The sequence below is a fragment of the Leptosomus discolor genome, chromosome 3 (assembly GCF_034619465.1).
Source record: "Leptosomus discolor isolate bLepDis1 chromosome 3, bLepDis1.hap2, whole genome shotgun sequence".
Taxonomy (NCBI): Eukaryota; Metazoa; Chordata; class Aves; order Leptosomiformes; family Leptosomidae; genus Leptosomus; species Leptosomus discolor.
This window is the reverse complement of record NC_141393.1, coordinates 56,144,419-56,170,089: the sequence shown is the minus strand read 5'-3', so window position 1 is coordinate 56,170,089 and position 25,671 is coordinate 56,144,419. Positions and strand designations below refer to the sequence as shown.

The 25,671-nt window shown below is 38.5% G+C and overlaps 2 protein-coding genes across 5 annotated transcripts in view; one reads left to right on the top strand and one right to left on the bottom strand.

The window, feature by feature from the left end:
* The window catches only part of NRDC (nardilysin convertase), a 28,698-nt gene extending 26,874 nt beyond the window's left edge, over window positions 1–1,824 (top strand). Inside the window, exons 28-31 of the mRNA XM_009958341.2 lie at window positions 488–578; window positions 889–1,005; window positions 1,248–1,337; window positions 1,607–1,824. Coding sequence (XP_009956643.2) covers window positions 488–578; window positions 889–1,005; window positions 1,248–1,337; window positions 1,607–1,804 — 496 coding nt within the window. The 3' untranslated portion in view covers window positions 1,805–1,824. The remainder of the gene's footprint in view (window positions 1–487; window positions 579–888; window positions 1,006–1,247; window positions 1,338–1,606) is intronic.
* An 805-nt stretch (window positions 1,825–2,629) lies between these two features.
* The window catches only part of OSBPL9 (oxysterol binding protein like 9), a 62,418-nt gene continuing 39,376 nt past the window's right edge, over window positions 2,630–25,671 (bottom strand). For 2 of the 4 annotated variants that reach the window (XM_086462044.1, XM_086462042.1), the window contains 18 exons: window positions 22,366–22,395; window positions 21,438–21,488; window positions 17,161–17,199; window positions 14,135–14,228; window positions 13,530–13,631; window positions 11,134–11,293; window positions 10,329–10,441; window positions 9,952–10,070; window positions 8,412–8,497; window positions 7,999–8,177; window positions 6,474–6,551; window positions 6,115–6,225; window positions 5,673–5,736; window positions 5,422–5,562; window positions 4,461–4,539; window positions 4,035–4,126; window positions 3,452–3,587; window positions 2,630–3,347 (listed from right to left, as the gene is read on the bottom strand). In XM_086462044.1, the coding sequence (XP_086318170.1) occupies window positions 3,273–3,347; window positions 3,452–3,587; window positions 4,035–4,126; window positions 4,461–4,539; window positions 5,422–5,562; window positions 5,673–5,736; window positions 6,115–6,225; window positions 6,474–6,551; window positions 7,999–8,177; window positions 8,412–8,497; window positions 9,952–10,070; window positions 10,329–10,441; window positions 11,134–11,293; window positions 13,530–13,631; window positions 14,135–14,228; window positions 17,161–17,199; window positions 21,438–21,488; window positions 22,366–22,395 (1,749 nt within the window). In that variant the 3' untranslated portion in view covers window positions 2,630–3,272. Of the gene's footprint in view, window positions 3,348–3,451; window positions 3,588–4,034; window positions 4,127–4,460; window positions 4,540–5,421; window positions 5,563–5,672; window positions 5,737–6,114; window positions 6,226–6,473; window positions 6,559–7,998; window positions 8,178–8,411; window positions 8,498–9,951; window positions 10,071–10,328; window positions 10,442–11,133; window positions 11,294–13,529; window positions 13,632–14,134; window positions 14,229–17,160; window positions 17,200–21,437; window positions 21,489–22,365; window positions 22,396–25,671 lie in introns of all 4 variants that reach the window. The other 2 variants (XM_086462043.1, XM_086462045.1) reach the window with 2 other exon arrangements.

The following is a 25,671-nucleotide window of genomic DNA, read 5'->3' as shown; positions in this document are numbered from 1 at the left end:
CTCATTTTCACATTTGGATGGCGCTTCCAGTACTGAGGTCTGTGTCATCTGTAAAGGTTTTGGTGTGTCAGAAACCTCCCGATCCATCACACCAACTTACTTTTCTTTCTTTTTGTCTTCATCCAGTAGACCGTAACTATTGAGGTGCTGGGTTCGGGCCTGCAGCTGCGGGGGTCCTGATACAGCACACACTGCTGTTGGGTGTAAGACAGCGTGGGCCCCTGACAGCATCGCAGCAGTGAGGCCTCTTGCTTCGTTATCTGCAGTCCCCGTGTTTGAACAGTAACACAGCTAAAAATTGGAGCGGAGCACTGGGTTTATGCCCCAATACCAACCAGGGAAGACAGGAAGGGGGTGTTTGGGAAGGAAGCCTGTCTCAAATGTTCCCTCAGCCTTCATGGGCTGTTCTGCTACTTTTCCTTGCAGTATTGGGGTGTTTTTTTTCTTTTTCCTGCCTGATTGATTGAATTATTTAACTCTCTTTTAGTTCTGAACTGGTTGACAAGAAAATAGAGGAGTTTCTTTCTTGCTTTGAAGAGAAAATCAAGCATTTAACTGAAGATGCTTTTAGCACCCAGGTAAAATGTGATCTTGAAAAGCTCTTCCTTGAATGGATAAATGACACCTGAACTGGAGGATTTGGTTACACTTCTGGCATATTTCTGAGGTTTTTCTGGCCAAAGGCCTTGCTTTCAAATCCTGACCCTTACTCTGCTCTGCACACATTCTCTAAACATTTGTGCTGTGGGCATTTCCAGTTCAGTTTGAAAGCAATGAACTACCTTGTTAATGTAATTTGGGTTTTCTTTCAGCATCAGTGAATGCGATGGTAAAGTTGAGGTAGTTTAAACCCTTCGAAACCCATTGTTTTGTCTTTTTCAAATGCAGGTTACAGCTTTGATAAAGCTTAAAGAATGTGAAGACTCCCATCTTGGAGAGGAAGTAGACAGGAACTGGAATGAAGTTGTGACGCAGCAGTATCTCTTTGACAGGCTTGCCCGTGAGGTGGGTGGTCCCCTGTTGTTAAGTGATGCCAAATGGAACACTTGACCAAGGCTTTTGGCAGCAGTTTTAAATACAAAGCATAAATAGGGGGATTTGTGCTACTAGTGACACAGATTCTAAACCTACATGCTATTTTTAATAGATCCTTCTATCTAATGGAGTATAGTTTGTAGAAAAAAAAAAAGTTTAAAATGACTTGAATCACCCCTGTGCTACTTTGGCCTCTTTCCTGTGGGTTTCAGATTGAAGCACTGAAGTCTGTTACAAAGTCAGACCTGGTCACCTGGTTCCAGGCTCACAGAAGCAGCAAGAAGAAAGTGCTCAGCGTACACGTGAGTGTCTGGCAGCTCCACGTTGCCAACTTCTGAAATGCCAAACTTAGATTACAGAGCTACCCCCCCTCCCCAGGTTATCAAACTTCTTCTAATGTGGTGGTTATCCACATTAGTGTTTCTATTTTCTACATTCCTAATAATTACTGTGGTCATTTGAATTGCATTTAACTATCTGTATTTAATGGTCAGGACAGATGAACACTGAATGAGATCCAAATTCTATAGAAGCTTAGAGCCACATTTCTTTTCTGGTAACTTTTTTCCAGGTGGTTGGATATGGAAAGTATGAAGGTGACTCAGAGGTTACAGCTGTCTCAGAAGTACAGAATTCTTCGTCTGGTGAAATACCTCATCTTATTTTCTTGCCCCCATCTTCTTTGATGACTAATGTTACTTCCATCAAGGACATCAAAGCTTACACATCAACTCTGAATGTTCTCCCTTACCATAAAATACTAAAATAAAATTGACGTCTTGCCCTGCAGCGATGTGTAATCCAGGTGCTTTCTGCAACAGAAACATTACAAACCTCTTTCTTTTTATTGAAAGAGGGTAGTAGTGTAGCTAGGAGGAAGGTGGCCATTTCCATCCTAAGGAAGCTTTCCTCAAGTAAGCTTCCAGCCAACCCTTCTCATTGATCTCCCAAGCTCATTAAGCAGCAGCACAGCCCTGACTTTGAGCTGGAGCAAAGGGAGAGAGTTCCCACCACCTCCAGAGAGCTGCCCCTTCCCCTCTCCAGCTCTCTGAAGGTCTGGGCTGTGCCATGTTGTTCACAATGTCTCGTGCATCATTCCTGCAGCAGCTCCTGAAGAGCAGTTGCAGCTCCTCAAAGAAAGGATTCTGCAGTTCTGGAGGAGTTAAGGAAGCAGGTGGGAGGCTCTAGTCTCACACTTTTTTTTTTAGTTTTTCTCTATGTGCAGCATACATAGACAAATAAAAGATTTAACTGTAGAAAGAAAGAGTTGTATTGCTACATCTAGCTACTCAGCCATTATTTCACAACTTCAAGCAAAAGCACAGCAATGCAAAGATTCCTGAAGTGCTGGTGAGCCAGGAGAGACACAAAGGCTGGAGGGAGATTCCAGAAAAATTGTACTGTGGGTGCTGCAAATTCTGTTCTTTCTGCCAGTTCATTACTGACCTCCTTAGGAAGCAGGCTCAGCTGCAAAGATTATGGGGGGGGGGGAGAACCACTAATACATTTCACATAAAACAACTGATCATCACTCAGCTGAAAAGACAGTCTTGCTGCAAAGGTTTATTATGAAATAAATAAAAAGTCCATAAGAGAAGTTTGAAAAATCTATTTTATGAAGCTTTAAGATGCACTGAGTAGAATTATCTATGGTTACATTTGAATCTCAAAATAACAAAGTTATTTTGGGCAAGACACCGAAATGCCAAAAGATTTGATTATCATACAGGTGGAAGATAACATTTAAGTAGCATTTTCTACCAAATTGTCCCATCAAAGGAATCCTCGTATTTACACATTGCAAACATCAGCTAGATTTAAATGACATCTTGCATTTTGTTTCTTGTTTTTTAAATATGTAGGACCCAGGAATATTACGCAACTGATACCAATGCCATGGCCTTCACAGTGGTTATACAATGTGTATATGCTTCACGGCCCACACTCTCCATGCTTTAGAGGCATCAGTAACAGGGCTCCACCAGCCTGCCTTTGAAGCCTGAATACACTACCAGTAGAGCAGAGTCCAGTATAAGTTACTGCACAGCCAAGACGTTTTTGTTTCATTTAATTGCTTATCTGCATCAGTAAGTCCAGTATCCCTGAGATAGGAACCACTGTAGCTGGAGGGGTCAGGTTCTCCGAACGGTACGTACGTGATAACTGATGACTATCTTGGTATCAGATGTAAACTTTGCTAAGCCAAGGCTTGAATGTTTTCTGGTTTTATAACTCACTCAATGTTTACTGGCAGCAAGTCGTTTCAATAGTGGCTCATCATAAACCCAGCACTCCCCGTCTTCATGGAATAACTAGAAGAAAAGGGAATAATCAGATGTAAGCTTTTTACAGCTCAGTTGGAAAGGAGCGAGCGCTACAGGTTAGAGGGCATTTACATTGTTTGAATAAAGCTCACCCTTGTTTCCCATGAGGTCTCATTCTCCTTTCTGGCTCTGGCTTCAGCTCTTTGTCTTTCTTCAAGCGCGTGCTTTGCAGCTGTGGCTGCGTCAATGTCTCTAATTTTTAAGTTGTAGGTTACGTCTTTCCATAAGCTTAAAAAAGAAATTTGGATGGAGACTGCTTTAGAGAAGCAAAGTGCTACGAGGCTGTAGAAACATGTTACTGGCTACTAGTCATCAATAGGTTCAATTAAAGTAGGTCTCACTTTAGTGAAAGGGCAGAAACCCGCCAGTATCTATAAAACCACAACTGCACTGCCTGTTGCCAGGAGCGGGGAGGCAGTAGTGATGCTCTCTGGACCTCCCTGGAACATTGAGTCCCCATGAGGATGTGGCCCAGAACTACAGGTCTCCTCTTCCCCCTTAAAACGCTGACCTGCTTGTACCTTGGCTCTGTCCTGCAGCAAAGGCTAACCAAGAGCACAGGCGTCCGTGCCCCGAATGGATTAAGTGCGTACCAGTAGCCAGACTCTGTGCTGCAAACTTGAGTCTAAAAAAACCAAAGTTTTAATTTGCCCATTTTTAAACTAAAGTTCTTACCAGCGAGACTCAAAGTCGTCTTGGTCCTCCAATTTCCTTACCTTCTTCTTAATTGTAGGCATTTTCTTGGTATCTATAAAGACAGCATTCTCCTAGACAGTGAGATTTAGGAGAAAAAATAAATCAGTTCTTTATCTAGACTTAAAATTCATATACCCTCACACACAAGTCACTGGTTGTCAGGAAATAGATGAAAACCCGTAATTCCTTAGATTCTGTTCTTGCTATAAAACTCAGGTTGCCTTCAGAATGAATTAAAGTAAATTCAGGACTTTTATCTCGCATTCAGCATTCTTGTAATCGTGGGCATTCCCAAGTACTAGCATTTGTTTAAAAAAAAACAAACCCAAACCACAAAAAAACCCCTTTTTAAGCACAATCTTCCATTTCTGATGAAAAGGGAAAAAGAAATAAAAGCTGCTTTACCCCTGTCGTGTATTTTGCGTACATGACACCATTCCATTCTCCTTCAATTGAGCAGAAGGGTTTCTTGTCGTTAGGAGAACTAAAGAGAAAGAAACGGTCACTTCTCAGTTATATTACAGTAACTGAAAGAGTAAAGGATCAAAACTCTGTCCTGTTTGCTGGACAGTCTGTTTTGTATCAGCCCTTAAAATGTCTGTCACCGATACAGAGAAGATGAGGGCTCTGTTCCCCAGTGAGAAGTTTTGCATTAATTGGTTGGATAAGCCTTAAAAGGAAGGGCTGTTCCAGAATAAGGCAGGTCTTGCCTTAGGGCTGTGTCTGCATTTAGAGTTTAGGAAACTAGTTACAAGCTTTCGAAACAGATTTAGAGCGGTAAGGTCAAGTGTTAAAAGGTTTCACAAACTCAGCTTCTTCCCCAGACTACTGGGAAGCGCAAACACTAGTTCACAAATGGCATCTGTCAGTGGTTGTCAAGAAGTGCTGTAAAACCAAGTTATAAACCTCATTTTGTCAGCATCGCTTACGCACATCACAGCAGGTCTCCAAATAAGATGAGAATCTCCACTGAATTCTCTGCTCTGGGCACCTGCACAGGGTCTAACCAAACCCCACCAAATCACAGGTATAAATAAGTATGTAGAAGTCTGCAGCAGAACTGACACCCTGCGAGTGACAGCGCTACAGGGCTTGCCTCAGTATTTTTAGGAGAGGTAATGATGAAGACAGGCGAGTAATTCAGGAGTGAAAACTTAAGTTCCTTTTGCTGATCAGCTGAGAATGTTCTGGAGCAGGACAGGGGGGATGCAGGCCTGTGCGGGCTTCCTCACAGATCTTGGCTATAAAATGAGCTGAGTTACTGGGCGTAGCTGTTCCACTGTGTTACACTCCTGACTGTCTTGAAGAAACACTGTCAGCATTTAAAGTAGCAGATAAGTGAGATTAACTGAAGAAACCTCCTTACAAAATTTCAGCTGTAATCCTGTGCTTCTTTCCTCCATAAAATGGTTTTGTGTGGAAGACGATGGAAGCATTATAGCCTGTCTTGGAGCAATTAATACTGCATTCTCCACCAAGTTCTATCCATGGCACAGTGAGAATAGACCTACAATTACAGATACACATGTACATTTATACCCTCTTAACCAATAAATATTAAGCATGAAATATTGCAGGGTGTTAAAAATGAAAATCCCAAATGGAGCATTTACTTGCCTTCCATAGCCATTAGGAAAGGTCAAAATATAGTGTTCATCATAATCCAGGCATGTGACACATCCTATCAAAGAAAAACAAAAATAGATTTTAGAAATCTTCAGCAAAAACTCTACAAATCTTTTCATAATGATCTCCTGAAATAACTCACTAATGGCATCTATCAACAGGTACCATGAAATGGAAAGGCAAAGAAAGAGCTTTATTTAGATGCTGAGAATGCCCAGCTTCTAGAGAAGGGCACATTCGTGCGGAAAACCGGGTCCTCAGTGATTTCAGCACGCAAAGCATGAAGAAGGAATCACTAATTCCTAGATACATAAGGTCAGATGACATAAAAATCAAGCATTTCTTACATTTCATAGAATGACTAAGTAATTTCTGCAAAAATTGTTGCAGAAATGTGAATTTATCTTTTATTATTAAATTTACACACACATACCTTGCCCTATGTTATGAACCCCAATAGACATTCCTAAGAATTTTGACTTGGTCCATATGTGAGCATTGAACTGTATCCTCTTGCTAAAACACTCGGCGTAAAACGCTGAAACTGAAAAAAAGGGATTAAAGATAGCAGCACAAGACATTAATATGATTGTTTCCAAATTTATTCATCAGGAAACATCCCCAAGTGCCTCATACTTAGGTGGCAACAGAGTTTGCAATTGGTTTCTAGAGAAAATCTTCAGCTTTTACATTTGGAGAGAAAATACAAATCCAAGACTTAAACCAAGAGCTGACTTTACTGCTGCTCCTATCCAGATGCCATCCCTGTTAGCAAAGTTACTGTCAACTTACTTGGAGGATGATGGGAGACCTGCTCTGCCACAAACGTTACACTGCTTTTACTGACCCAAGGAACTGGTCCTTCTGAAACTGGCTCCTGCATGACAGTAGAGAGGATTGTTGTCACTGACAGTGTTTACAAAACACTAGATGCTTCCCAGAGAGTTGCTTCCATGTTTAAAGACTTCTAAAAATGTATCATAGTGATTTTAACATATTGTCAGTTTGCTAATTTGATGGGGAGTAACTCCTTACTCCTGAAACTATGACGCTTTCTGAAGAACATGCAGCTTCTACTCTCTTAAGTATAAATGTATTTGGGGAGATGCCCCTAAATACAACAGTTACCATTGGAAGAGTCATGTATAAACCCAATTTCAAAGTAGTATTTAAATCCACTTAATTTCTTATTAACTAATAAGAAATAGTTTTAAATTTTTGCTTCTGATAAAGTCTGATATGCATATTAATAATGATCAGATTATATGTATCACAAAACCATAGAACAACATTCATTTCCTGTGGCAAATCACGAGACATGTAATCCATCATTAGAAGCAATGGAAGCACAAATACAACATGGTCTTTCTGCCAGCAAGCAAGAGTCCAAGCATTCACCTCAGAAACAAGAGAAAGATTTGAGCAGACTAATTGGGGGGGAGCAAATTAAATGGGAAAAATACATGTTCTGTATCTAAATAATCATGTTTAGATACACTACACTGAGGCTATATGTCAAAAAAACCCAAAAAGTGAAACCCAAAAACCCACCCAAACAAAGAACACCAGCAAAAAATCCCCACACCAGGCTGCGCTGCAAGTGCTAGAGCTTTTCTTGAGAATCAGCGAGGCACTGTGCTGAGCATGGCTCTCATGCAGAAGTCTGATTAATCCTTGAGTCTCACTGAGACTTGGGGAATAAGAGAAAAGCTCATACACTGGTAGACGATTTCAGATTACGAGTGGGGCACTGCTGCTGCTGTGTCCTTCACTTCACCAGACATACACTGATAAAGTACAAAAGGAAGAGCAGTGGCCAGACACAGATGTACAACTACAATATTATCTGAGCTCAGAATCCAAACTTCTGAAGTCTACAAAAAGATTTTTAAAGGAAAAATTAAATATACTGGAGAAACTGCCCTGCTTTCTAGGTTGTAGGGGAAGAAAAGAAACCCCACTGTTAAAAACACAAGGGTTTAGAGAAATGATAATAAAAATAATCAGAACTTTGGAAAGAAAGGAATTCATATGCAGTGGTATGAAACAGTTCAGGGAAAAAAAAAGAAAAGAGAACATTTTCAACACGTCACATAGTTCTTAACAAACTAACAGCTGAGATCTTGTGACACAAGACATTTTAATCTTCTGTCCAAAGAAAAGGAGGAAAGGAGGAGGGGAAATCAGCTAAGAAATGGCCATAGTTTGTCGATTTTGCTACTTAAACACAGCATGAGCCATTTCAGTCAGTACATTAATAAAGCTTTGGGAATTACTTGCATGCATTCTAGGCACCAAAAAACATACCACAAGAAACTAACCATATCATCTTCACCTTCAGTGCCTGGTAACACCCAGTGACATCGGAAGATCTCGCCCAAAATGGGATTGTAAGGCTTTTTAGCAACTGACCCTTTTCTTCCTGCATGAAAAGCTGAGAGGTACCACTTAACCACTTGAACCATTCGTTCCTTTGGATCCTTCTGGTCACTAATGCTACAGGGGCCAAGAGAGAAGAGAAGGACAGGCAAAATGAAATACAAGCAGGTACCTCAAATACAGGAAAGCTTTTTGGATGTTTGGTTGTTTTACAACTAGAAGTTTAACTACTTTGACTATTTTTCAAGTTTAGATCAAAACCCAAGCAATATTCTTCAAAACTACCAGCTTGCTTTTGGCAGCTCACAAGGGCCACAAACCAGTTAATGCTCTACTTTAAAAATCAATTACCTGACAAATAAGTCCGGATGTGCAAAAAAGTCTGCATACATTTCCAACAGCGATCTTCGTTCCAGGATGAAAGTTGGAAGAACCACCTGGGTGAAGAAAAACACCTCTTACAGCTCAAGATACGTAACATCCTGCACAAAAGCATTCTACGAACTAACTGTAAATAGCATACAAAGCACCCACGGCTTCGTGTGCCTGTAAGCTGATTGTGTCCTCAACCTTACCAATGAGTTCTGACATATGCAGGTCAGTTGGCATCTTCTATAAAACCAAAGATTGAAGAAGAACTGTCTCATCTTACGTATATTCTAGTCCCCCTTAAAGCATATCCAACTACATGGCTGAGCTTGTCAAAAGTTGTTCTTAATTACTGTAACACTGATTATTTTATTTCATCTATATGCACACTGTCAATTTTCAGCTATAGTCAAAATCTCATTCTATGTAGTCACAGCCTCTTTGGTGCCTCTTTATCAAGATGAAGGTTAATCTCTTCCCTACTACTTTTCTTCCCCAAGAGCATTTGCAGGTTCCATTCTTGTGGGTCTGATGTCTGCATCAGTGTGGTACAGACCGCTGCTGATGGCGGCGTTGATTGCTGTTGTTGACTTCAAAGCGACGCAGACAAGATGCTCATCATGCTTCTTGGCAGCTTAACTTGAGATCACTTTCAGCTATTCCAGGAGTTCCCAAAACAGACACATTTTGGATCAATTCCTATCCAGAACTGCCAGAAACCTTCCATAGTTTGCTTGTGAGCTGCTGGCTATTTCTCCAGAAGAGTTTTAAGTTTATCTTTTTATTGCCTGTTGTGAGGTGCAGACTGCACAACTAGTCACCCACTTAAGAAAACTAATGATAGGATTGATCTCTCCTACTCTTTTTCAACCTGGAATTACTTGTTTAAATTTAACTGAGCTGCCTAGAAAGATCAACACCTTCAGAATCCTGTTTGTCTAGCCTTATGACAGACACCGACATGAATAGCATTCATGAAAAATCCAACTCTCTACTTGCCAGACCTACATGTAGCATTTTAAAATACACAAGCTACTTACTCAACGAGATCCCAGTTAAGAGAAGCATTTCACTACATGCTTAGTTCCCCCTTTTATTTTGTTTACGTCTCATTGAACGTCACCTTACACTGGGAACTTGTAGAACTTTGTTCTAGGAAGCTAAAGACAGGTGAAACAGTACTACTCCATGGAGAAACATTACTAGCACACACAGCATTCCTCTTATCCCAGCTTTACAGGCATTCCAAGGATCAGGTTCAAAGACAACAAGCAGCTACTTTCTACAACAAACTCTTCTCTCAAACAGATTTTCGCAGCTGGGTATACTTATTCTGCATTCATTATTTCCCTCCCAGTAACAACTCCAATTCAAAAAAAAAAAAAACATGCTAAAGAGATTACAGCTTAACTAGCTCTTAGAGCAAATACACAGTTAAATTTTTACTTTAACATCAAACTGATTTACACAGAATTTAAGGTTTACTCTCCCTCCCTTCCCCATGAACAATCAGCACGTTTACCTTTGTTAGATCCATTCCTAATCTAACTTGTGACAACAGATGCATAATAACACTCTTATGTTCTTCCACTGATTCTCCTTCCCCATCATCATCTCGATCATCAGGAGGATCAAAGAGATCTAGAAAGACCAAATTGCTTTTGTTTTTCTCTAAACCTTCAAAGACAGACTGTATTTAATTAGCAAATAAATTAGCTATCAAAAAGGTCTCATTTATAAAACTAACGTTTTTACACCCTACAGTTCAATATTCTCACATTAGTAAAGAAACAGTAGATAAACCTTTTTCCGTAGGTACCTCATGATATACGTATGATCACACATGCACAGTTTTTAACAATCAAAACTCCTCACTGAATGTCCACACGGTCCACTTACCAGCATCATTTGTCCCATTAGACATGGAAGAATTGAGGGACTCGGTGGTATCCGGACGTTTCATACTACTACCAGTGCTGCTCCGAGTCAGGACTGCAGCAGACCCTGAAGAACTACAGAAGAGTAATAAATTCTCACAATTCACAACGAACTAATCCAGACCAAATTATTCTAATTCGATATACATAGACAAGGAGTTTACTGATAGACCTCAATATGCGTGCTGCACGCTAATTCACAGAAAACTTAAAATGGACTGTAGCTGAACGAATGAGAAAGCCTGCAGTCTAAGACAGTAACACCTGAAGGCATAAAACAGCTGACTTGCTCCTCTTCGAAATGTGTAGCATCTCTTAAAACTAATTTTCTGATTCATAAAAAAGAAGAGTAAATAGGCATTTTGGGGAAAAGCAGTCAACTTCAAAAATTTCTTTTAGTAAATGTGAAAGGGAATTGGCTATTTACCAATAGGCTGCAACAACTGCATGTGGAATACACCACGGTCCCAGATTATATCTCTGAGCTGGTGGCTTCCCAAGTTTGGATTATGTTACAGTTTTGTCAACACATATACCTGATGGAACGGAAGGAGCAGAGGAAGAAACTGCATCCCCCACAGATGACTGTGCTTATTCTGTTACACAGAATGGCTTCTTTGCCTCCTTTGCCTTTTTTTTTTGTTGTTGTTTAAAGCCGATGTGGCTTATTCACTTACTTAGCTAAACCAACTTCTACAAGCAGACAAGCCACGCCCTCATACACAAAAATTGCATTCAGCACACACGGCACACTTTCTGCTACTTACTCCATACATCGCTTTGGGGAAGAACTGCTCTGATAGAATTCATCAGCATCATAGAACTCATCCTCACTGCTTGAGTAAGAAAAATCCGGGACTGTATTTGGAGACAGGTTGACATGGCTTGGAGAGGTGAGGCTGCTGCTAGGTGCTGATTGCCCACTCCCTATGGAGTATTAAAAATTACAGACTGAATAAAAACAAACAAAAAAAATCTTTCAAAATTCACCAGTTCTAACTCATGAGTAGGATTGTTCAAATCAATAAAGTCCAATGTGAACTCAGAAGCCATGATATCTTACAAAATTGGAAACAATAATTAGTTAGGTTCATACCGAGTTTCATTTAATAGATAGCAAAAGAAACGTCACAAGGAAAATCAAGAACACAGAGCACCGGTAAAGCATAAGGACATGTTTTCCCAAAAGTTGTCAACTAAAGGCAAAACAACAATACTGAAAACTTGTAAAGATTTATAGTACGATTTATGTTAGAAGGGATCTCTGGAAGTCATCTGGTCTACTTCCCACTCAAAGTTAGACCAGTTTGTTCAAGATCACATCTAATCAGGTTTTAAATATCTCTCAAGATGAAAATTCCATAATCTTTCTGGGGAACCTACTCCAAAGTTTGAACCACCTCATTATAAAACCAAAACATTTTCTATTTGGAATTTCTTTTCTACAAATTGGGTTGACTGCCTCACCCTTTTGCTATGCATCTCCAAGAAGACCCCAGTACTATCCTCTTTACACCCTCCCAATAGTTGGCAGAAGACAGTGGTAACATCCCTCTTTAGCTTGATATTCCGAAGGCTGAACAAACCCAGTTCTGTCAGCCTCTGAGTACATCATGGGCCTCAACTTCCTAATTTCGGTGGTCCACGTCTTTGTACCGTGGAACCCAAAACTATACCTAGTACTCAAGACATAGTCTCACAAGTAGAGAGAGAGGAACAACCACTTCTCCTAATCTGCTCTTTACACTCTCACTAATCCAGCCCGGTATGCAGCAAAACCTTCAACACTCCAAGGTGATGACTCATGTCCCACTTGTTGCTCACCAGGACACCCTGGCTCCTCTTCGGCCCAGCTGCAGTCAACCCCATGCAACAGGGCAGGGGTCATAGGTGGGTGGAGGACTTTGCATTCGCCTTCATCAAACTTCATGAGGTTTCTGTCAGTCCATACCCCCAGCAGGTCACAGCCCCTCTGAAGGGCAGCCCTGCCCCGTCCATTGTTCTCCCCAACTTGGCAAGGTCCGTGTCTAGGCTATCTGAGATGTTAAGCAGTACCAGACTCAGTATCAACTCCTGAGAAACACCAGTAGTCACTTGGTTGCCATTTGGACCTCATACAGCTGATCGCAAGCCTCGCTCCTGACAGTCCAGCCAGTTTTCCTCAACTTGTATTCTACTTACCTAAAACATCCTTTTCCAATTTAGCTACAAATATATTTGCGACAAAAATCTAATTAATACAGTTTCTAAATTGGGTTACACGAATCCTGCCTCACCACTAATTCACTGTTTTTCAAAGAGTCATAGCAAAAAAGCCAAACCAGGTCAACAGCGGAAGCCAAAGTCACAACAGAGGTTGTTAAGCCAGCTGAGGTATTTATGCAAACAACAATCATCAGAAACTAACTAGAAGACCAAATGCATAGAGTCAGACTAAGAAAAAGGAACTTTCTGGCAGGAGAAAAAGCCAGTAGTGGGATCCTTCCATCTGAAAAGATTGGTGCAAATACTGTTTAACACACACATTAGTGTTCTGGGAAGGAAGGGTAGTAATGAAGTAATAACAAATCACTTGCAGACAAGCTTACAAAAAAACTTGGGAGGAAACAGAGAGTTTTAGCGTGATGGAAAATATAATCAATACAACTGATCAGGAAGTAACAGTCAATGTAGACAGATGATACAAAATCTGTTAAGTATGTAGCTATGTTTTAAAAAAAACTCCTAAAAATATTATAGGAATTGTAAACAGATAATTAAAGCCACTTCACGTATATTATAGCAACTTTTGCTTCAAAGCATCTATTGTAGTTTTAAAAAGCCCAATGAATGCTATTATTTAAGTGCGAGAGGAAGGAATTAATTAATTAAAAACTCCAAAGGCCACACATGATGCATTAACTGCAAAGTTCTTGTGCCAATTACTGCAAGACTGCAATGATGGAGACAAGAAAGCGAGCTGGTAATACTTCTACGTATAATGTATACACAGGGGGAGAAAAGCAGAATAATCGATTTTAACACAACACTGAAATACGTGTTGATTAAAAGCAAGCTGTAGGCCCATATGATGTTATCTTAATAGCTAATTACATTAGGTTACAGACAGTATATACTCAGCTTTTGTTTCTTGAACTTCAGTAAGAGTTACACAGAACTGTACCTGTACTATTTGGTGTTGGAGTCTGATTTCCAAGCGATGCTACTACAGGTCCCACTGGCAAAGATGAGGGTCGCTGCTCTGACTTGCACAACTGAGCAGGTTCTAGGGGAGATTTTGATATGTTAAACCCAAAATTCACATTTAAATGTGAGAACTATACTTTTGTTAGGAAGGAGATTCTACATTATTCCATCTCACCTTCAAAAATGAAATCCTTTTGTATAAGAGCCATTCAGACAGAAAAACATGTTTCTGTCATTGTTATCTAACTCTTTCCTACTATTAAGCAAAGATGCCATTTTTAAAAATGCCAGTTATTTAGCTAGGAAGCACTTATCTTTTCTGTACATTATAGTTTCATTTATTTTAAGAAAGTATATTAGAAATGTAAGCTAGTAACATAGAGCAAGAAAAATATATCAGCTTATCCACAGAATTATGAGTGGATTTACCTGTTGGCTGAGGAAGCTCCATGCCTCCCGCTCCTTTCCCTCACTCTGCACCACACAAGCTATCCACCATTATGCAGCCCCTCCGTCTAGACTGCAGTTACATCCTGCTCTGCTCACGAATATTTCTCCCGAGGTTCTTTCTGTACACCGTACCTGGAGGTATAACCGCTTGGGAAGGCATTGTGCTGATCACCGACTGTTCCAAAGGACTGGGCTGATATACTGCATCAACCGGGTTTATAGTGCTCTGAGACAAAACAAAGAGAAGCACATTTTTTCTCAATTAAAAAAAAAAAATAAATAAAGCACAGATAGCAAGAATATTGTGAGCACAAGAAATGCTCAAATGCAAGATAGCACATTCCTGAGAGAGAAAGTAAAACACAAATTGACAGTTGAGGACATGAGAAATACTTTCAAAGTGGTAATACTTTAATTCTTTACACAGATTTACACTAACCTGAATTTGCTACAGATTTGAATTGTCCTACAAAGAACTCTTATCGCGAGTTCTAGCTTCTGGTATTCCTTCCAATGTCCATTAATAAATATTGTACACAAAATGTGGAAAGCCAAGACGCAAATTATCTGGCAAAAATTAGGATAGGTAATCTGTATTTTTAAAACTTTTTTTTTTTTTTTTTTCCCAAAAATTCATTTGCCCAGACCATAGTAGATCAACCCATAAATTAAAACAAGACTCATCAGCAAGCATATAGCCATGAAGTGGCTTTATGGCCAAAACTCTTTCAATGCAAGCTGACAGTTTTCAGGGCATCTCCAGTAGAGGACATTTCAATCTACTCATGAACGTGGGCACTTTGAAAATGAACCACCAATCCAACTCAACACTCACAAAAGTCACTGACTTCAGTATATGTTCTTGGGTTTTATAGAACAAGCCTCTTGGAACTCTAAATTGCAATGTCTTTCAATACAAACTAGCATGATTTTGCCTTGCTTCACTGGCCTGTAATTTTGTTATTGTTTAAGCATTGCTTGTTATACATATTTACATACAACGACCAGAACTTCTACATTGTTCTGGGTTATTAATTGGAAAAAAGGTACACAAAACCCCTTTCCAAACATCTTGCAATTTAAAACCATTGATCTACGTCAGAACTGTGAAAATCTTTGCCTCACTTTGCTAAAAGTCTTGCTACTGTGATTAAGGCAAAGAATATCAAGCACAGGAAGCTCATACAATACCGAGTTCTACTTTTAAAAAAGTTCTGCTTTTAAAAAAACGTAGATGAGCTTTGCCTTTAAATTTAGTCAGTATGCTTACTTCTATCCTCTTTTTAGATCAATATTTAAAACAGAGGAGGCTCTCCAACTATTCTTTCCCCCTTTTAGTCTATTAATTCCTATTTGCATGCAGACTGAGGCAAACAGCGTCATCTTAACCTTCCTCCTCCCATTTTCCTACAAGTGGAAGACTTCTTTCTTGCCTCCATTCTTGGTTAACTTGAATTCTGAACTTTAGCCTACATTAACAATCAGTGAAGATTTTAAATATTTTTTTATAGCACAGGATTTATTTAACTGAAAAAACCCTATTATTCCCTGTTTATCTTTTTAAAATCTCCAGTTTAAAAAAAAGCAGAAAAACTGCTTTCTACATTTTCTTTGGTGTGACTAACTAGTATACAAATAAATAATACAGTACTTATACTGTTACTCCACTGTATTCCAGAAAAAATCAATGTCCCTTATACACCACTTCAACTGCTTGTGCAATTATGCACGCAACACAGGTAGGTCCCTGTCCCACATATTTCATAGTTTAAAATCACGATCCCATCTTCAGAAGTAAGAAACTTAAAATCAAGACGATCCTATGATACACAGGATGCTATTGCTGTCTCTATCTCCCCTAGTTTTTAGGGAAACTAATAATATGCATGAGACAGAACACTGGTGTGATAAAGGAAGAAAAAAAACAAAGTAACTTTGACTTTGTATGCAGGACAAAAATGTATCCTTAAACAATTCTCCACACCGCAACATGAACTGGAGCTTCTTAGATACTTTGGTGTATGCCTTCATGGTTTAGAAACAGATGAAGGCAGACCTGAAAGCTTCCTACTCTGAGTTTAATAACAGCTTAAAAACAACCACGCAGAAACAACAAGACCAGCATCCCACCATGGTATCAAACATGGATCATATTCCTGCCTAAGTTTAACGTGAAATCCTGACCTTTAGCCCAAGCTAACGTTGACCTCAACAGCATCAACATTTCAGTCTTCACAATCACTGATGCATCAGTTAACATATTCTTACACAAATACTCTTTTTTTCCTCCCAAGCATAAGCCAGCCCACAGATAATTAGAAGAGTGGCTATTCAAATTCAGACTATAGACCTCTCTTTTCCAGGGCACGTACCAGCACCTACTCCATTACACTAAGACCCAAATTACATGACTATCCACAGGGTAATGGTTCATCTTAATTACAATAAGCATGAATCCAAAATCTGTATGTGCATCTTTACTCCCCAGTTCATAGCAGAACATCATACTGCTAAAGCTGTATATAATGGAAAGACACATAAAGCTTGGGAACTATTGTCAGCTGTAATGAAAAAACACTGATTTTCAGAGTTATGTTTTACTGAAACCAATCTCCTATTAAAAGTATCTGAAATGTACTCAAGTGACAAAAAGAGAACGAAGAAAGAGAAGTCACATGTGACTGAAACCGAAGATGACAGAAGTTATATTAAAAATGCGGAAGTTATATTAAAGAAGAAACATTGCTTAAACAGACATAATACAACTTTGCGTCAAATGAGCAGCACTGTAGAAAAGACAAACTACTTGAAGCACACAGATAGCTGATCTATTTCATACACAAACATATTTCAGATGGAACACAAAACTATTTCTACCCAAATAATTTCCCTTTTATCTGTTCACACAGCAGATTTGTATCGAAGTGTTCAGCCATAACACTGCCGTTTAAGACAGAACAAAACTGATCACTATATTTTCTAAAGGCAAGGGTGTTAGCCAACATTAGAAGCTAATGACTCAACAGTAATTTTAACAAGACACTTGAAGCAGTAAATTAGAGAAAGGAAGAAGTATGTTGCAAAATGAGTGGAAATTCAGGTCTCTGTTCACATGTTCTGCAGAAATAAAGGGAGATAAAGATTAGATTTAGACTTACTATAAGTCCATCTGCGTGCTTCTCCTCATTATTTTGGTCCTTAAGGAAAAAATGTTAAAAATATCAACATAACAATCTTGTATGACTTATCAGTTCTGTGTTAAGCCAGAACAGCAAGTTTCCCTCAGGAATGTTTACATTTTCAGCCATAAAACGTTCCTCCTCATGTGATACAGTAACTAAACTTAGAACAAACAATTCTATACAGTCACTGCACCTCTGAAGATTAGTGTTTTCTGAGGAACTGTCCACACAAGTTTGAACAATTTTTAAGGTATCCTTTCTGCACTGCAGAATACAATTATACTTTACAACGTAGGTTCTTCCCAAATAGCAACAGCCCCCCCAAACATGGTCTGCAGCACCAATGAGTCCCTGAAAACCAAAAGACATGAAGTTCTCAGTTTCTGAAGAACGGTGATCAGCATACAGGGCAAGTTTTCAAAAGCACTTTTTGCTGTTGAAAAGCAGAAGTGCCTTTGTAAGTTAAGTGGTTTTAACTTTTGCTTTTTGGTATACACTAGATTTTAAAATGTTTTTAGGTTATTTACAGTCTAAGATTTAGGGGGTTTTGCCCAGAAGCATATGTGAAAGAGCAGGCAATGCATGGAATAAAACCGTCACCAGGGGAAATCACACTAGCAACAGACAAGTTAATGTCAATCTACAGTTAGCATGACTTTAACAGTGTACCACAACAGTATAAATTTTACTGAACACTAAGCCAAATCTCTTCTGCTGCCAAGTTCCCATTAGCCATTATATCAATCCATAACTTTGTTCAGTGTAAACCTTAAGACTTGTCTGCCAGGTTTTTCCCCAGATGTCCAGTTGTTAAAGTTAGGGAGGGGAATGCTGTAAATAGCATTAAGAAAGTTGGCACATACTTTTGTTTTGATATTTTATACATTCTTCCTTAGCTTATATAGTTGTCAACAGGATGCTCAAATTTCATGTCTGCTAGTTGACATTTCTTAAGCAAGGCTTTCCATGACAAAATCTACACTAAGGGCAATGAATTCCACTGGGTTGCAAAGTGACGAACAAGACGACGACTGGAGTCCAAATTTATTTTTTTTCCCCAACATACAAAATTTACGTGTTATGCTACAATCTCTAAGACCTACGAAACAAACCACAACGATGCTGCATTTGTACTGAAGCTTGCTATCCTATCTCAGTAATGCATGATCAGCAACGTGGCATGTTGATGAGGTAAGAAAGGCAGAAATGCCAAAAAACTAGGCAGGCAAGACTGACCAGAAATGATGGAGTGAAAATGGGAAGGCAAAGATGAAAAACTAAATATCTAAATTATAAAAGCTACTTCACAAAACACTGACAGACCATTACATATATTTTACAACACACACAGCAGCAAAGCTGGACATCTTCAACTGTCATACACGCAAAGGGGACAACACAAGCCAAATGCTCCATCTACCCATCCCACTTAGTTTATTTTGATTGCTTTTTTGATAAGCAACGTAAGTATTATAACATATTCCTATGTAGCTGGTATTTACTTCATTACTCTGAAAATGCCTCGAGTCACCTCAAGTACGAGCGGCATGATTACACACTTGATTTACCAGGAAGTTTAATGAAAATCTAGCCATCCAAGTCCTAAGGCAGGTTGTTTTAGAGTCCATGAAACAGCTCAACATACAAGTTAAAAAAAAAAAAAAAAGAAAACAAACAAAACCCAAATAACCCAAACCACCAAAAAACCCCCCAAAAACCAGGTTTGCCTCCATGTACCAAAATCATCTGAACAATAAATGGCTGTGTGTTTGAAACAGAGAGATGTTCCAAGTATATAGAGAAGCGCTAACAATTTTCAAGGGATGCAAACAACCAGAAAATAATTGTGAAGTCTGTCTCCTAATGAGAAAGGCACTGTAGAAGTAAAAATGGGGGGCAGGGGTAGTGTTAATATGATTTATTTTCAGCAGTGTAAGTGAGCAGCCATACTTGCCTTACAGCTTTGGGAAAAAAACTTGCAGAATCTTAAAAGGTTCTATACTGGAGAACAGAAAGCTAGTCAGACACAATACATTTTTACATATATAATGCTTCATACACGTGTAACTTTGTAAAACCAAACCAAAAAACCCTGCATCCTTAATTTCCTATACTAGTGAGAAATCAGGATACCACCACAGTTTATGGAAAAGAGGGAGTTGCAGGGGGAACAAAAGTGCCATATAGTCAACAAGTATAGTTGCCTAAGACAGCAAGAGAGGAAGATGAAGAGATTAAGCAGAATAAAGGTTATTAAAATAGTGGGAAGAATTATAGAGGGTATTTTTCACTATATGTGGATCAACTGCTTCCAATTAGCTGTGCACAAACCACTCATTTAAACTACCTTATCTTCAATAGCTCTGCAAGAGCTTTAGATATGGTTTAGCAAAAAAACCAAACAAACAAACAAAAAACCACTCCCCAGTGGATAAACCCACCTATTTACACTGGTTAATATTTACTGGTACTGAAAGGAGAACTTCAAGGTCTGATGTAGTGTAACAGAAAGCAAGTCTTAGCATCTTTGGGGACCCAAATTCCACCTACTTTTACGCTTATATGGTAGCTGGAGGAATAAAGCACTCAACCTAATAAAAAATGACTGCAACTGCCACTACAAGTTCAGTTTTGTCCAGTATTAGCAAATCACCTAATCAACTTCAAAATGTTTAGTGTCAGTGCAAGATAAGCAATCATATTTGTCTATCCCCCAACAAACGTACTCACAGCAGAAATGGAATTTGATATTCAATAGAAACCACATATTACCAGCTTTGATCAAGAACCTGAAAAGCAGTTTATAATTCTGCTCTTTCAGATTTGCTAGCTGTGCAGTTTTTTAAAAAAAAAAATTCATAGGAATTAGACCTCTGAGAAAATAACAACTATTAAATACATTTATATTTTAATTAACAAAAAATGAGCAAGTCATTTGTTGCACACAGTTTCTCCAACAGCTACCTTCATACAGCAAGTCACACATAGCTGTGTAAGAAAACTAGCACACTGCCATCTGATCTATCTCTGACTCCACCAAATCCCCCAAGAATGACATAGCGTACTTGTTTCACCACAGTAAATATACCCAGTACTAAATAACAGTAAATTATGACGTACCGATACGGCTTTTCTTGCTAACACTGCAGTGAAGGATTCAAATAGTATCACTGTATGTTAAATAAAGACTGTTCTAGCTCAAGATTCATGTAGCACAAAACTATTTTGATGTACCCTACTACTTGTAAAATATTTTTTGTTTTTTATAAATCTGTTAACTAACAAACCTTTTCTCCAGAATTTTTAAGCTACTGACATGAAATCTGAATTTCACAATCCTTTCAGTGAATGACTTCTGATCCTAAATCAGGTTCTAAATACTCCAGTTTTCACCGGCCTTGAAATTTTGTACAACGTTTCTGGCATCTAGAATGAAGACTAACAGCAGTATTGTATTTGAAAGCTACAAAAAAAAAAGAGTTGATCTAGACTATAAAAAAAACCATAAATTGAAGAGCCTGTGCCTATTTCTAAATAAATCAGAATGTGTTCTGATTAAATTCAGCCTTCAATTTTGAAAATACCATACATTAATTTCTTTGCAAACCACTGTCTTCCTTCACGTCAGTCGCAAGACATAAATCAACAGCTCATAATTAACATATCCTAAATATAGTACATGAAGGCCTGTAAAAGCAGAACCTGAAAAAAAAAAAAAAGTAAATCCAAATCTCACTAAATTTTAAGAAGTAATAAAACTTCTAAGTGAAAAGCATAAGTGCATTATGCCTATTGCATTCTCAAATAACACAATTCTTACTTCAGGAAGTTCCAACATCAACATGAGCTTCAGACCTATGAAAAACCTTGCCAAACCAGTTTAGGTTATTAACATCACAATTTTCTTTTCTATTTGTTAGTCACGTTTTTAAACAAGCAGAAAGAAGAGTTTCGTTAAGTCTCTGTTGTATCATCCTTATATTCGTTTAAGTTCTTATTTAAGCAAACTCTGCAAAAGAAAGTTTATCTCAAAAGCAAAGCTATGTTGCCAACTGTTACCATGAACATTAACAGGACTGTCTGCTGTGGAACACAAGTTATTTCAGAAACTTCATTAAAATAGTAGCATAAATCAACTTATACTATTTTTTAATATATATATCCTGGATCATATAGAAGGCACTTTTAGATTTCAATTCATTAGATTAATGTGGTATAATTTTAATTTTAAAAATAGTTTACAGTGTACTTACTTTAGCAATCTGCAGCAACACAATGCAGTGTTTTATTGATTCTACCATGCTCTAGGAGAAGAAACATAACAGAAAAAACCACCTTGTATGACTATCCTATAACATTTTCTATTTACAGGTGTTTTTATTAGTTATACAGAGTAGTAACCAAAATATTGGGCGAGAACTAAATGGACACTCACTTCTGTAGACCACCTACTTTCCCTTCCCCCTTTTTTTCCCAGAGACAAAACCACAGTAGGAGAAAACTGAAGTTTCTAAAAGCCACATACACACTGGTTGTCACGGTGAAATGGAGGTCAGCTTCAAAATTTCAGAGCACTTCAAGATGGTAAACTGTCATGTGACGGGAGGCTGAGAGATCTGGGCTTGTTTAATCTGGAGAAGAAAAGGCTCAGGGGAGACCTTATCAATGGGCATCAATATCTGATTGGGAAGGCAGTGGGTAGAGAAGACGGAACTAGACTCTCCTCAGTGGTGCCCAGTAACAGGACAACAGGCAATGGCCACAAATTGAAATACAGCAAATTCACCTTAAACATAAGAAAACACTTCTTCACTCTAGGAATGATCTTTCACTGGAACAGGTTGCCCAGAGAGGTTGTAGAGCCTCCATCCTTGCAGTTACTCAAAACCCAACTAGATTTGGGCCTGGGCAACCTGCTTTAGCTGACTGTGCTCTGAGCATGAGGTTGGACTACAGACCTTCAGAGGTCCCTCCAACCTCAACTATTCTATGATGTTATGATTCTATGGTGCTAGACATAAATCTGACTCTGGCAGCAAAACCAGGCTGCCTCTGCCATCACACCATTGGACCTAATATGGATTCCCACTTTTCTGTAAAAAGCTTTAAAAACTTACCCAAGAAAATAAGGTGAATATCAGAATCTATATATACATAGATAGAAAAATTAAAGAAACTTACACTAGTTGTTTCCTTGAGACTTTCAATTTTCTGTAAAAGAAAAATCAAAATAGTGTGGTTAAATACAGAATTTCCAGCATCTAGTTTGACCTAAATACCGTTCAAACACTGTATTTTAATCTTAAATTGGGGTAGGAAAAAAAGCAACCAACATGTCAAAAACTGTTTCTGTATATAGACACAATGTTCATTTTGTAATTGCAAGACAGATGTCAAACTGATAATTAAAGCTTAAAGATGACAAGGTTCAGAATTTCTGAGCAGTGACATTATACATTATTTACCCATCAAAGTCTACACTTCGGTTTTGCATAACATCAACAAAAATGAAACGCAGTATGAAGATTCACTCTAAGTTCAGTTTGTATCCTTATATAGTGTACTGAATGGTGGCATATTTCAACAACCAATATTGCTTGAAATTACCATCATTCAAGTATAATAAATATAGGCAGTTAAGCACAGTTTAAAAAAACACACGGAAAATAACAGTGCACACACGTTCTTGCTCCTTCTAAGCCTTCAGTAAAAATGCATCTGGAAATCTGCCTACTTAATTTTATCTAGAAACACTGGTTCATAAAGATTTCCTGTGTGGAATTGCACTTCAGGCATGCAAAAGGCATCTGCATGCCATTTTACACATAAGCATGACCTATCTAAGAAGCATATGCATCCTGTTGATGTCCTTGGGTCTGCCTGCAGAAGGCAAAATTAGTAAATTGGACTCAGCACTGAACCTCTACTTAATTCAATTACAGACCTCTTTCTTTTGATTAATACAAGGGTCTCACGTGAATTGAGTCACAGTCTTTTTGATTCTTGAATAATAAAAGTGCATATAGGAACTTTTTTCCCCACACAGCATTGCAAGTCAAATTCTACACTGTAAGAGAGAAACATGCATCTATAAATCTACAGGAATGAATAGTCTCAGCTTGCAGATTAAAATTAAAATAAATGCAGTGATGGTTTCCCAGCCAATACCTGCCTGGGAAATTTTTTTTTCAGTTACACTCTGTTCTATATACTATTCATAAGGATGCTATACATTTTCTTCATGATCAATTAGCAAGAGGTGGCCCAACAGCACCCAGCATCAGCCTTTTCCACTGGAAAGACTGGACCATGCTGATCTAGGAAATAGCACATCAGGGATGTTATATCACAAAGTTATATTTACTTCTGCTGCTAGCAAAGAAATATGACAACAGCTAAAAATTCTCTTGTTTTGGTTTGTTTTTCATGTCTCTACTATACTTCCAGTCCAAACTTTATCAACACATTGAAAACAGCATTTTAAATATGACAGCAGTGAAGTTTTGAGCCTTTTAGCACCAAAATAGAATAGGCAACCTACCCAAAAATACAGATCTTGTCAGATGAAAGATTATGCAGCTGAAATATATCACTCTGTCTCAAAGCTTTATAGCCAACTGTAGGCAGCCATCAGCAGGTTTGATTACTCACTACCTATTTTTTTTCCCCAACATGTTACAGAGTATTTACACACCAAATAAACTGGCATCTCATTCTCTTCCCGACATCATCTTTGCTGAAAATCTGAAAGTGATATCAGGCCATATAATGTAATTCAATCACACTGTTTTCCCTCTACCCATTCATAATTTTCCAAACAATAGACTAAGACATCGTTATTCTTACACATAGGTACAGACAAAAGGGTAATTTGTCCAAGATCGCACAGAAGATCCAAGTTGGGAAAAACCTCAGGACACCTCGCTTCCAAGGCCTACCCACAAATTATACAATCATTATTTTTTCCTCTGTGGAAAAGAATTCTTTGTGAGCTGGCCAACTTCAGTACTAAGATTACTGCATTAAACCAGTATTTTTCACACTTGTGCTGTATGGGTACCTTGCAAGAATACAGCACATGGAACTGGGATATTGTCTTCTTCATACGCACACAAAATTCTGAGAACAATGCAGACAAGTCAGACAGACTCAGCCCCTGGGAAGACCCTTCTGAAGAGCACTGGCCCTGCTCTTTAGGGATAAGCAAACGTTGATATAGAAGTCTCTAGATTTTCATGAGCAACCTGTTATTCTAGAACAGTGATGTAAGCAGGCATAAAATAAAGTTTGTGAACACTCCCGCTATAAGATCTTACACAAATACACCACAGACATGACACTGAGGAGACAAAAGAGACAAAAACAAGTGGACAATCACTAGAACTGGCCTGCTTACAAGAGTGGCTGGTTTGGAGAAGTTATGAGGATGCTCGTATCTCATCTCACCAGTTGTGCAGAACTACACTGCTATGTATACATGCTGCTACAATCCTTGTAACTTTATTCTTGTTATCTTTCATTTAAACTTGCATTAAAGTAATAGAGATAATTTAGGAAACACAAAATTGTAAGAAGCAGGTAAAAAGAGGTATGTTGAAGATAAAAGACATTACCAATAAAAGTAAAATCAAAGAATAAAATTTACTACTAAAAGTTATCACAATTTTCTCTCTTCAACACCCCTACTCTTTGAAAAATGATGAAGATAAAATTTTAATAAGACGGTTTCCCTAGTTTTAGGTAATGAATACACATATTTTGAAATCAAACATCGATTTCCTGCAGACTTGCATTTGCAGAATGCAGCCACATGCTATATCTAATCTAATCAATTTGCAGGCTGCTGCTGCAACTACTCCATCTACTTGCTGCTTGTTGTACCCCCTTGACATCTGTTTTTTTATGAAGCCACTGGTGATCCAATAGAAAACTAATTTTATTTCATTAAACAGGATTTTTGCCTCGTTCAGCAATCACGTGACTACAGAGGGATCAGCTCATCCAGCAAAGAGAGGCAGCAGATGCACGTAGACTTGTGGTCAGAATCAGTAAGGTGCAACCTGAATTCATGTGCTCAGCCTTGGATTTACTTCACAAAAAAGTACTCGTTGTGAACCAAACAGCTTAAGCAGGCTACACTTCCCTCCAAAACCTTGTCAGGTAACGTCAGCTTTGTTCCAGCCTTCGCGGTTCTGACACTTTTGAATGCTTACAGTTTTATTCTCCCTGATACGTGTGGTCAAGATAGTTTCACAAAGCTGAACAGAGAAGTTTACTTAGAGTTCTCACCGATAATATTATTAACACTGTAAGAACGCAAGGCCCTATCTTGTCTTTACCTTGAAATGCCAGTACCCTCAGATCCCACACCTTCCTTCGCTTCCTATGCAATCGGATATATACATTGTGCTCCATCAGCAGATTCAGCAAAACTGGCAGCACTGCTAGTTATCGTATGTTTGCAAGACAGTATGATCCCACTATACA